We start from the raw sequence: 13,566 nt of genomic DNA, 5'->3' as shown, positions 1-13,566 counted from the left end.
TTGCTTGGTTTTCTTTCATCAAAAAGATGGCCATCATTGTTCCAGTGTACCCCTCCAAAAGGAAATAAGTCTACCAAGAGGGGAAGAAAGTACCTATCTCAAGAAAAAGAGACAAAGAGAGTGAAAAGAAAATGGAGAAAAAAGGGGAAGAGAAGTCAAAAGGAGATAAGGGGGTGGGGAAGAGGGGAAAAGTGGAAAAGGAAAGAAAGGAGGTAGAGAGGGAAAGAGAAGTGAATGGGAGGAAGGGAGGAGGAAGGGAGGGGTAAAAAAAAAAAAATAAGAGCAAAGGTATAAACATGGCTAAACCCTTGCCCCCAACTGAAAAAAGTAAGGTCCAGTTCCCTACCCCTCCCAACCAGAATGTGCAGGTAGGAGCTTTAATGTCTCACTAAGAACCTAGAAGATGCACAGGGTCAACACCTACTACTGGCCAAAATGTACCCTGCCATCCCCCTTTCTCCAGCAACTCCCTACTAACCCCTAGCCTCCATAAGTTGAAGTTTTCTTTAACTTAAAGAATGTGTGTCCCCAGAGGACCAAAGTGAGACATCACTCTCTCAGTAATGCACACACACACTCACTTCTTGGTAAAGTTTTGCGGACTGGGGATGAAAGCGCAGAGCTCTAAGAAAGAGTTGTCTTGCACTTTCTGAAGACAAGCGATCTTCCATTTCCCATTTGGCGGCCATAATCCACAAGGCTATAAATGAAAACATCAGACTTCATTTTAATAAAATAATTAACTCAGGCACATGCAAAAAATGAATGCTCCAATTATAATACTGAAAGAAAATTTTTTAATCCTACCAAAAGAGGAAGGAAAAGAACGGAGTTTGTAATAGTTATCCTTAAAGTATTGTTGCTTTACCTAAAATTACAAATACCCTAAAGAAAACAGGTAAATATTGCCGAAACCAGTTTGGCTCAGTGGTAGAGCGTCGGTCTGTGGACTGAAAGGTCCCGGGTTCGATTCTGGTCAAGGGCATGTACCTTGGTTGCGGGCACATCCCCGGTAGGTGGTGTGCAAGAGGCAGCTGGTCGATGTTTCTCTCTCATCGACGTTTCTAGCTCTCTATCTTTCTCCTTTCCTCTCTGAAAAAATCAATAAAAATATATAAAAAAAATAAAAAGAAAAAGAAAAAGAAAACAGGTAAATATTAACATCTAAAAGTAGTTATTATGGCCGAGACTGGTTTGGATAGAGTGTCGGCTTGGGGACTGAAGGGTCCCGGGTTCGATTCCGGTCAAGGGCATGTACCTTGGTTGCGGGCATATCCCCAGTAGGGGGTGTGCAAGAGGCAGCTGATCGATGACTCTCTCTCATCGATGTTTCTAGCTTTCTATCTCTCTCCCTTCCTCTCTGTACAAAATCAATAAAATATATTTAAAAAATAAATAAATAAATAAATAAATAAATAAAATAAAAAATAAATAAAAGTAGTTATTATGGTTCTATTAGTATTTCATCAGATATAAAGTCAATATCATTTATATTATCTTTAACATATTTTTTATTGATTATTTTTTTAAATATATTTTATTGATTTCTTTACAGAGAGGAAGGGAGAGAGATAGAGAGCTAGAAATGTTGATGAGAGAGAAACATCGACCAGCTGCCTCTTGCACACCCCCTACTGGGGATGTGCCCACAACCAAGGTACATACTCTTGACTGGAATCGAACCTGGGACCTTTCAGTCCGCAGACCGACGCTCTATCCACTGAGCCAAACCGGTTTCGGCTCAACATCATTTTAATTCACATACGGTACAAATTTTAAAGGTGATAAAATGATGGGGGGAAAGTGTGCATCTTAGAATCAATGAAATAAAATTATTTTGCTCTTTTCGCTAATTAAAATAGTTCATAATTTTTTAAATGGCTCATAATCTTTAAATTAAATTTTTATCATACCTCTAGATGGGAAATTAAACTTGAGTTTGCATTCTAACCATTTCCCTAGAAACTTAATAAAGGTAGGATTACCTTTGGTAAAAGTGACTTATGGTTGGTAACCACATCTGGACTAGGCGAGGGTCCCTGGAAGCTATGCCCATCCATGGGTCCCCTAAGCCAGAGTGGCTCCTCTGCCCACTCATCCCCTCGCACCTGAACTGTTGCTAGCCTCTGAGGTGCTAACAGCACGCTACCTCAGACACCTGTGCTGTCCTGCTGTATTCTTCTGAACAAACTAGTGCCAGACGTAGCCTATTTGAGCCTTGTGTGTTGTAAAATGTCCGGTTGAGCCTAATACTTGAGGACAGGTACAGGAACACCTCCACTGTAAAATAATGTGCCATCACACGGTATCACAGGTTAGTGTTTCTCTTCCAAAACATGACCACCCACTCTGTGCCAGTCACTCTTGTATTCTGTATTAATCTTTTCCCCTGCAAGTTTCTGAAATCCCTTAAATATGTCTGCCTTCAAATAGAATGCCCCACCAAAACTGGTTTGGCTCAGTGGATAGAGTGTCGGCCTGCAGACTGGAAGGTCCCAGGTTCGATTCTGGTCAGGGGCATGTACCTTGGTTGTGGGCACATCCCCAGTGGGGGGTGTGAAAGAGGCGGCTGGTCGATAGTTCTCTCTCATAGATGTTTCTACCTCTCTATCCTTCTCTCTTCCTCTCTGTAAAAAATCAATAAAATATATATTAAAACAAAATAGAATGTCCCTCAAAGGACCAAAGAGTTTCTTTTACAGATATAATGCCTGGCACAGTAACCAGTGCACAGCAGGCAGAGATGAACGAAGAAGCAGTTATTCAGGAACCAAGTCGGCTGAGGCCGAGTACCTAAGCTCACGTTCTCATAGTAAGTTCTTTTAGGTTTAGCAGGAAAAGAGTATGCATTTACATAAAAGGCAGAAAAAGAATTGACAAGGATTTCACCATACCTGGCTTGTTTGAATGAATGGCCAACATGGCAGAGAATACCTTGCTAAGTTGAGCTTTGGTAGCCTGAAAAGAGGAAGAAAGATTATATTTCCTACACAGCAAAATCACTGCTGCTACTAATCTCTTAAGTGATCTGCCTGTATTCTTACCATCTATAAAATCCAATGGGGCTATCATTAGGGGCATTAAGCATACACAGACACTCACAGTTTCCTTCTACTTACTAGTCAACAACACTACATAAATATCCTAAATATAAAATAAAATAAAATTCAAACCCTGGCTGAGTAGCTCATTTGATTGGAGAATTGTCACAATGCATTCGGGTTGTGGGTTCAATCTCCAGGCAGGGCACATACAAGACTCTCTTTCTTTCTCTCTCTCTCCTTCCCTCCCTCCTTCTCTCAAAAACAAATAAATAAAATAAAATAAAAAAATTTTCAACTCTAACGAACAAATACACATAAAGATCATTTTTTTCTCAACTGAATTGAAAGCCACTGAATCATTCAGATATGCCAATGTTGTTACACTAAAGTTCAGCCTTCTTGGGTTCTTTTGGAGAAAACATGGAATTAGGTAGTCAAGTATGGGGCTTAAAAGGCCAACTAACTAAAAGAAGGAAAGAGGGAACAAGACACAGCTGTCCAGATACTCACCCATTTCTTACAGAAGACGACATAGGACAGCCAAAGTTGAACATCATCCTGCAAGAAAAGCAAGGGAGTAAGCTGCCTGAATTTGAACTTTATATTTAAAACAACTTTGAAACAAAGGCAGATTTCAGAAAATCTAATCAGTTATGATACCTGTTAGTGTATATAGGCTCTTCCTCATCAAAGCCTTAGATCTCTTACCCACAATAACTCAATCTGTTCCCTATTCCCACCTACCATGCTCCAAGACAAAATCTGTTGTTTATCCAATTTGTTCAATATAGTTTTTAATATTCTCAATCAAGAATAGCAACCCAGTCCAAGCCAGTTTGGCTCCATAGATAGAGCATCAGCCCAAGGACTGAAGGGTCTCAGGTTCAATTCCAGTCAAGAGCACATACCTCAGTTGCAGGCTCAATCCCAAGCCTGGGGTGTAGTGCAGCCGGTCAGGGCGTGTGTGGGAGGCAACCAATCTATGTGTTTCTCTCACATAGATGTTTCTCTCTCTCTGTCTCTCCCCCTTTCTTCCACACTCTAATAATCAATGGAGCCCCGACTAGTTTAGCTCAACGGACAGAGCGTTGGAATGGGGACTGAAGGTCCCCAGGTTCAATTCCAGTCAAGTGCACATGCCTAAATTGTGGGCCTGATCCCCAGTGGGGGGCATACAGGAGGCAACCAATCAATGATTCTCTCTCATCATTGATGTTTCTCTCTCTCCCTCTCCCTTCCATCTCTGAAATCAATAAAAATATGTATATTAAAAAATAATAATAATATAAAAATCAATGGGAAAAATAGCCTTGAGTTTGGACTAACCAAAAAATAAAAAGAATAGCAACCCAAAATTTGTCATTCCTAGGAATCCAAAGTACTTCCCATATAATCTGTAATAATAAAAGCATAATGTTAATTAGACCAGACAGCCAAATGACCTTCTGGACGAAGCCAGGGCTTCGAGGGCCAAACCCCTTGCACAAATTCCATCCATCGGGCCTCTAGTCCAGTGTTTTTCAACCTTTTTTGGGCAAAGGCACACTTGTTTCATGAAAAAAATCACGAGGCACAACACCATTAGAAAATGTTAAAAAATTTAACTCTGTGCCTACATTGACTATATATAAAGTAATTCTCTTGAATAGGAATCAAATAAACACAAAGAAAGTATTTTATAATTACTTTATTATGAAATATTAAGTAAACAAAATAGTGAAAAATTATAAAATTCTTGTCTTGTCTGCACCTACGGCACACCAGGCAACATCTCGCGGCACACTAGTGGCACACAACAGCGGTTGAAAAATGCTGCTCTAGTCTATATAATGTGTACCAGTCCCAGAGCTGAACTTGAAGAAAATCACGTTACTGAGATACTGCCCCTACTCTAAGCATTTATCTCCCCACATCCAAGTCTTTCCTTAGATATATCAAAACAAATCCCAGACAACTTTCTGATCCTTAATTATGTATCAGCTTTAAGCACCATCCTCAAAGAATAACTATAAAGTAATGAGATCAATTTTCGTTTTTTATACATCTTTTTTTTAATATGTTTTATTGATTTTTTCAGAGAGGAAGGGAGAGGGATAGAGAGTTAGAAACATTAATGAGAAAGAGAAACATGATCAGCTGCCTCCTGCACACCCCCTACTGGGTTATGTGCCCACAACCAAGGTTGACCGGAATCGAACCTGGACCCATAAGTCCACAGGCCGACACTCTATCCACTTACTATCCAAATCGTCGAGGGAGAGGTCTATTTTCTTAATGAGTGGTTTCAAGTAATGATACCATCATTAGAATAAGTACTGAGACACCCAAGATGAGAATAGAAAGACAGTACATTTGAATATCGACACCAATACATATCTTCACATCTCTTACAGTTAAGGAAGCTCTGATCACTTACTTTCCACTTTGATGAAGCTCGTCGGAATATGCCTTGTACCCGGTGTACAATAGAATTCTCAATCTCATCCTTCTTAAATGAATACCCGATGCGCTAAAAAGAACAAAGAAACAAAAAAGCCTCAGTTTAATTACATTTATCCAAAGCAGCATTCCTACTTGGTCATTCAACAATACTGACAGAGAAAGCAAATAGTTACAAACATCCTTTATGAGTACATCATCATGCAACTTATCAATGCCAACTGCTTCCCAAACCCAAGTTCTAGCTATAAAGCCACCCTATTTCATTCCGTATTTTTTCAAACTTCCAGAAAATCATCTACTTACAGCTCTTCTTCTCTGGATCAGCTCCAGAAAATTAATTTCATACTGTGGGGAAAAAAATACCAAAAAAAAGACAAAAATAAGAAAAATTATAATACTTTACATTTATAGGAAATACACTTAGCTAAAATCATAAAGTAAATAAAAATCAGGAATATAAAGTAAAAGGTAATTTGCTATCAAAAAGCATAATCTACAGTAAACGCCTAGCATTCACTGAAAATTCACTTTTCTTCTGCCAAACTCCAAAATACTACATTTGCCCTAGCTGATTTGACTCAGGTGGATACAGGCCCTTAAACTACAGGATCTCAGGTTCGAGTCCAGTCAAGTGCATGTACTCGGTTGCAGAAAGCATGTGGGAGACAACCAATTGATATGTCTCTCTCACATGGATGTTTCTCTTTTCCTCCCCTCCTTTCCACTCTCTCTAGCAATCATGGAAAAAAAAATACCCTCAAGTGAGGATTAAATAATACTAAAAATAAATGTCACTTATACCTCATAGCAAGTTTATATGGTTGTGTGCAAGTGGGGGATGTGGGAATATGTCTAAGAGAGTGTGTTTATATATGTTTTAATCTACTTATTTCAGTCATACTCTTTTAAAACTAAACAAATCAATCTAATCAACACACAATTCTTAAATATTTGAAGAGTGAAGTAATTTGCCACTTCTTAAGACTCCTGAGAGTTAAACTCCTAGAATGAGGTTTCCATCCTGGCTGCCTTCTAACCATCTTAAAATGTAGTCTTGAATCTAACACACTGCTCCACACTTTTTTCAAATCAACATCTTCTGAGTGCCTACTATTTGCAATGTCTTCTGTTCAACTTACCCAGCACCCTACTTTCATTAACAAAAATCCATTAAATTCTATTTTTTTTACATAATATGCTCCTGGCTCATTTTAAGTTAGCAACTTACTATGAGCCCTAGGACCTCTTTAAAATACAGCACTCTTAGCCAGGTTGTATATATTGTTAGGATTTTGTTGTGCTTTTTAAATGTTTTTGATTTTAGAAAAAGAGGGAGGGAGAAAGGCAGAGAGAGAAAAACATTGATAAGTGAGACACATCAATCAGCTGCCTCCTCCACAATCTCTACTGGGGATCAAGCCCACTACCTGGGCATATGCCCTGACCAGGCATCCACCCTGCAACCCCTTGGTGCACAGTATGATAGTCAACCAACTGAGCCACACTGACCAGGGCCCATTAGTTTTGTTTAATTCAAGTTCAGAACCTTTAGTCTTGTAACATTTCATCTTATTATTGGGTTCTTTCTGAATCCTGATTTTGTCATCCAACATATTAGCTATTCTCCCCCATCTGAAAATTAGTCTTGCATGTATATATATTTTTAAATATATTTTTATTGATTTCAGAGAGGAAGGGAGAGGGAGACATAGAAACATCAACAATGAAAGAGAATCATTCCTGCACACCACCTACTGGGAATCAAGCCCACAACACGGGCACGTGCCCTGACTGGGAATTCAACCATGACCTCCTGGTTTATAGGTCGACACTAACCACTGAGCCACTCCAGCCGGGCTAGCATGTATATTTTATCCTCACTCAGATCTTCTATTCATTTACAGGGCTGAAGAATCTTATGGCAACCTCTTTCTAAACTGACAGACTTACAGACATAAACTTTCCAACTTTCCAACCAGCTACTATCATCAAACTCACTCTCCTTTTTCCCCCCACAAGTTAGTCTGTCAGAAATTAACCAAAGAGCCGAGACCGGTTTGGCTCAATGGATAGAGCGTCGGCTTGGGGACTGAAGGGTCCCGGGTTCGATTCCGGTCAAGGGCATGTACCTTGGTTGCGGGCATATCTCCAGTAGGGGGTGTGCAAGAGGCAGCTGATCGATGACTCTCTCATCGATGTTTCTAACTCTCTTTCCCTTCCTCTCTGTACAAAATCAATAAAATATATTTTTAAAAAAAAGAAAAAAAAAAAAAAAGAAATTAACCAAAGATCTTATATGCATACTAGAGTGGTGCACGGATTCTCACACCAGTGGAGTCCCTCAGCCTGGCCTGCACCCTCTCACAATCTGGGACCCCTCGAGGGATGTAGGAAAGCCGGTTTCAGCCCAATCCCCACAGGCCCAATTCCCACAGACCAGATACAGACAGGAGGGAGCCTGATCCTGTGCACTGAGCATCTGTCCCCTGGTGGTCAGTGCGCATCACAGTGACCAGTAGACTGGTCATTTGGTCCCTTAGGCTTTATTATAAAGAGACACTAGAGACCGGTGCATGACATCCGTGCACTGGGGGGGAGGGGGGGGGGCGTGAGGGATCCCTCAGCCCAGCCTGCATCCTCTCATAGTCCAGGACTCCTCAGGGTATGTCTGTCATCTCACAGTCCAGCACCCCTCACTCCTTACCGCCCATCTGCAGCAGAGGTATAAGGCTCCCACCACCACAGCTGTGCTCACCAGCCATTAGCCCAGCTTCTGCTCAGCAACACTCCCCTCTCCCCCCGTGGGAGCACACTGACCACCAGGGCAGCTCCTGCATTGAGTGTCTGCGCCCTAGTGATCATTGCAGGTCAGAGCAACAAGTCATTCTGCCATTCAGTAAATTCACATATTAGGATTTTATTATATAGGATGCATTATCTATGGATACAGACAATAGGGTGGTGAAGACTAGGGGTGGGGTGGGAGCAGGTGGAAGGGAGTAATGGGGGCGGGGAACATCTGTAATACTCTCAACAATAAAGACTTTTTTTTAATTATTTTTTTAGCCGAAACCAGTTTGGCTCAGCGGTAGAGCATTGTCCTGCGGACTGAAAAGTCCCAGGTTCTGTTCCGGTCAAGGGCAGGTACATTGGTTGTAGGCACATCCCCAGTGGGGGGTGTGCAGGAGGCGGCTGGTCAATGTTTCTCTCTCATCGATGTTTCTAGCTCTCTATCTCTCTCCCTTCCTCTCTGTAAGAAAATCAATAATTCTTTTTAAAAAAAAGAAAATTGACATCAAGCTGACCATTCAATTAATTTAGAATGTGTGAAGATTAAAAGTAACGAAATTATTCACTTACTTGAACATAATTGATAAAGTCTTCTTTACAAAGTGCTCTTCGCTGTATTTTGTATTCTAGATCTGAAGCCTTCTTAATGATAGCCCTGAGGAGAAAGCCATTTAAAATGTAACACTTGAAAAGAGCAAAGCTTAGCCCTAGCCGGTTTGGCTCAATGGATAGAGCATCAGCCTGTGGACTGAAGGGTCCCAGGTCCGACTCCGGTCACAAGCACATGCCTGGTTGCAGGCTCAATCCCCGGTGGGGTGCATGCAGGAGGAATCGAATCAATGATTCGCTCTCATCATTGATGTTTCAATCTCTCTCTCCCTCTCCCTTTCTCTCTCTGCAATCAGTAAAAAATATATATTTTTAAAAAGGCAAAGCTTAAATCATTATGGGTTTTAAGTCTCAATTTTTAATATATTTAAAATTCCCAGATAATTATCCTTCATAAGCAAGTATGCTCTTACATGATTACTTCTGTCTCTTAAGGGCATCAGGACATATTTTTAAACTTTCATGAAAATCATCTTAATTGCCAGAACCACTAACATTCCCACTGGCGAGAAAAAAAAAATTTCTTAAATATTTTGCATTATTTATATGTGGCATTAATAAAGATTCCTTTTCCTCCAAATTCAGATCACTTAAGTTTTAATAATAATCAACTATCTTTCCTAAATTCCTTCTGTGTTCCCAACTTGAACACTAAAAAAAAAACAAAAAAAAAAAAAAAACACCACATACACACACCCCCACACATACCCCCAAAACCTAGATTGTCTCTACATAGGAAGGTTTGTCATTTCTACAAGGACTTTATGGGAGAAGACTTTCTGTATTTAGCTAAGAAATAAACAAAGGAAATGTGCGTTTTGGGAGAATGTAATGCAAGACCAATAATTGTCTCCAGTTAATAACAACATTCGCTGAGCCCTTATTAAGAGTCCACACTTAATATGTTACATTTCATTAACAATGTTTACATCGGGACATTCACGGTCGTTGTAAAATGAAGAAACGGTCGCAGAAAAGCACTTAAAGCTATGACACTTAATGTTAACCCATTACTGAATGCCAATTTTAGGCCAGACATTGTTTAGTGCAGTGTTTTTCAACCTTTTTTGGGCAAAGGCACACTTGTTTCATGAAAAAAATCACGAGGCACACCACCATTAGAAAATGTTAAAAAATTTAACTCTGTGCCTATATTGACTATATATAAAGTAATTCTCTTGAATAGGAATCAAATAAACACAAAGAAAGTATTTTATAATTACTTTATTATGAAATATTAAGTAAACAAAATAGTGAAAAATTATAAAATTCTTGTCTTGTCTGCACCTACGGCACACCAGGCAACACTAGTGTGCCGCGGAACAGCGGTTGAAAAACGCTGGTTTAGAGAACAGGTTATTGAACGCAATGGGCCCCCATCTTCTAGTCCTGTTGGAAAGACTTAACTCCTCCGGGGTCCCCTCGGTCCCCTCTTCGCATCTCTAGAGCATCCACCATCCTCGACAGAATGACAGACAGAGCACCCCTCTGTCACCAACCGTCTGTCCCCTCCACCCACAGGGCCGTGAGCGCCCGGTGGGCAGAGCCCGGTCTTTATCACCCTTAAAGCCCCAAGGCCTGGCCCCATACAGAGCTGTCGGTATGTTTTGTGGGACGGGTCCCCTTGCAACAAATAATGAGGAGCTAATTCCAGGCATCCTCAACACCTAGGGATGGGCTTCCGCCACGTTAGGAAAAACAAACACCGATCAGGGACTCCCGCCCCGGCCCGCCACTCAAACACGCCCGCGCCGCATCCGCCCTCCGCCCGCCCGGCTCCCCTCCCCGTCCCCCGCTCACTTTATCTCCGCGTGACTGAACAGGCCCACGCGCTCCAACTGCTCCAACTCCGGGAGCCGGTCTTCTATGCGCTCCTGAATGATCTCCGCCATGAGGGCCGAACTAGAGCCCGACCAAGCGCGTCTCCACTTCCCACACGCACTGGAAGGACCCGCCGGTTCCGGAGTCCCAGCCCCGACGCTCGCACGCGCTAACGCAACGTGCGCTCTAGGTCCCGCCTTTTCCGTTTCCGCCGCCGCCGCCGCCGCCGCCGCCGCCGCCGCCGCGGCCACCGCCGGCCGGAGAGGCCCTCTGGCACTTGCGGCCGCTGTCTCCTCCCTGTGGCTGACTGTGGTATTGCAGCGAGGGCCCCTCCTTCGCGCGCCGGTCCCAGGGGACTGGAGGGGAGAGAAGGGGAGGGTGGGGCTGGTGTGGGGCGAGGTTTAGAAAAAGCGCCTCCCGTTCTGTGAGAGCTACCTGAAAGAGGCGTGAAATGCAGTTTCCACTGAATATTGTCTCCTTTTATTCTGCTCTCAGCCCATTGTCCTTGCTTTCCAACACCAAGAACAATAACAAAAAAGAAACAAAGAAGGATAAAAGCGTATTGTACAGGGTGAGACAAAAATAATACAATAATTAATAAATAATAATATAAGAGTGAACTGTTTCGTAGAAACATTTCAAGAAGTTAGTTGCCAAAACCGGTTTGGCTCAGTGGTAGAGCGTCAGTCTGCGGACTGAAAGGTCCCAGGTTCGATTCCGGTCAGGGGCATGTACATTAGTTGCGGGCACATCCCCGGTAGGGGGTGTGCAGGAGGCAGCTGGTCGATGTTTCTCTCTCATCGACGTTTCTAGCTCTCTATCTCTCTCCCTTCCTCTCTGTAAAAAATCAATAAAAATATATTAAAAGAAGAAGAAGAAGAAGAAGAAGAAGAAGAAGAAGAAGAAGAAGAAGAAGAAGAAGAAGAAGAAGAAGAAGAAGAAGTTAGTAATGTGCCGAAACCGGTTTGGCTCAGCAGTAGAACCTCTGTGGACTTAAGGGTCCCAGGTTCGATTCCGGTCAAGGGCATGTACATTGGTTGCGGGCACATCCCCGGTAGGGGTTGTGCAAGAGGCAGCTGGTCGATGTTTCTCTCTCGACGTTTCTAGCTCTCTATCCCTCTTCCTTCCTCTCTGTGGAAAATCAATAAAATATATTTTTTTAAATAAAAAAGAAGTTAGTAATGAGCCCTAGCTGGTTTGGCTCAGTGGATGGAGCATTGGCCTTCGGACCTGAGAGTCCTGAGTTTGATTCCGGTCAAGGACACATGCCCTGGTTGCAGGCTTGATCCCCAATAGGGGGCATGCAGGAGGCAGCCGATCAATGATTCTCTCTCTTCATTGATGTTTCTGTCTCTCCCTCTCTGAAATCAATAAAAATATGTGTAAAACAAAACAAAACAAATTAGTAATGAAAATCCTAGGGGGTGCTAAAGCTGATCAGGCTATCCAAAGCACTATGTCTTTTTCAGCTAGATTTAGTCAATTAGTGTGATATCACTGGTTGTTCACGTGCCAATAATTGGCTGATTTATTTTTTTATGGGGAGAGATTTTTATTATTTAAATAATGATCCTGGCTGTGTAGGACAGGTCTTTAAAAACTTATGGTGGTGGGTGGATATCAGAAACTTTTTTTAGAAGAGATCTTGGTATTGAAAAGTTTGTGAGTTATTGAATAAAATCAGTAAGATATAGACACTGAAAAAAAAAAAATAGACACTCCTAAACCACAAAGCAACTTAGCATTTCTAAGAAAAACATCAGACAACCCAGCTGGGAAGCTACATTGTTGTTGTAATTACTAAACTCAAAATAACTACACAGCTCAGTTCTTTTTTAAGATGATACAGAACCAAAGCAGGAGTTCTTGCTAGACCTGTTTATTTCAACATTCACATGCGCACCTTGATCCTCTGTGATTTATGAAAGAGGAATAGGGTTAGCATTAACCATGCCCCCACCTCTGTGCTTTTCTGTTTTTCCTTTCACATTTTATCTCACTGGTTTTGTCTGTTCTTGTCTCCTTGAAGGAAAGATTACAATCAAGAGACAAAGTGTAGGAAAACAAGCAAGAATGTATTGAATGCAGCAAAAAAACATACTGAGTGGCCAGATTTTTATGATCTCTAAACGCATAATAATCTGGCCAATCAGTGTATATCCTATATAATAAAAGGCTAATATGCAAATTGCCCCCTTGGCCAGGAGTCTGACCAGCAGGCAGGCCAGCCAACTGCCCATGTCCCCTCCCCCTGGCCAGGCTGGCCAGACCCAACTCATGCATGAATATATTCATGCATGAATATATATATATATATATAGAGAGAGAGAGAGAGAGAGACAGAGAGAGAGAGAGAGAGAGAGAGAGAGAGAGAGAGAGAGAGAGAGGCAGGCCAGATTATTATGCATTGAGAGATCATAATAATCTGGCCACTCAGTATACTCAGGGCTGTGAAACAAGGAAGATTTTAAAAGAATCAACAGGAAAACTTAGGCTGGGCTGCTCTGACTCACTGAGATGTGAGCAAAAAGGGGGCCTTGGAGACAAGTTCAGGGGGGTTAGGTTGGGACAAGCTGCCACTGCCCATTGCTCCCCTGGTTACAAGTCTTATGGGGTCCCATGGAGCTTATGAGATGCAAGTCTGTGGGGGAAGAAGAGAGGAAGGGAATGTCAAGGGCATGCCCCCTGGAGGGAGAGGGTTTTAAGGCTGGGTGTTTAGGGGAGGTCTTAGGGGAGGATCTCAATAGATGTAACCAAAATGAGGTTTAGTCTCTTAACTGCATCTGTCCGTGAATGCTGTTGGCAAATTACACTAATTGACTTTCTGCTGTCTCCCTGAGTGGGGTGATTTAAGCCACTT

General features: G+C 42.0%; 1 protein-coding gene across 1 annotated transcript in view; it reads right to left on the bottom strand.

Moving 5' to 3' along the window:
* Positions 1 to 10,880, bottom strand: part of UTP6 (UTP6 small subunit processome component) — a 28,358-nt gene extending 17,478 nt beyond the window's left edge. Inside the window, exons 1-7 of the mRNA XM_084862764.1 lie at positions 10,686 to 10,880; positions 8,847 to 8,931; positions 5,790 to 5,831; positions 5,461 to 5,553; positions 3,555 to 3,602; positions 2,895 to 2,958; positions 582 to 700 (exon numbers count right to left, since the gene is read on the bottom strand). Of these exons, the coding sequence (XP_084718890.1) occupies positions 582 to 700; positions 2,895 to 2,958; positions 3,555 to 3,602; positions 5,461 to 5,553; positions 5,790 to 5,831; positions 8,847 to 8,931; positions 10,686 to 10,777 (543 nt within the window). The 5' untranslated portion in view covers positions 10,778 to 10,880. The remainder of the gene's footprint in view (positions 1 to 581; positions 701 to 2,894; positions 2,959 to 3,554; positions 3,603 to 5,460; positions 5,554 to 5,789; positions 5,832 to 8,846; positions 8,932 to 10,685) is intronic.
* Positions 10,881 to 13,566: the final 2,686 nt, after the last annotated feature.

This window comes from Pipistrellus hanaki, assembly GCF_964339955.1.
Source record: "Pipistrellus hanaki genome assembly, chromosome: 16".
Taxonomy (NCBI): domain Eukaryota; kingdom Metazoa; phylum Chordata; class Mammalia; order Chiroptera; family Vespertilionidae; genus Pipistrellus; species Pipistrellus hanaki.
This window is presented reverse-complemented; position numbering and strand designations above follow the sequence as displayed.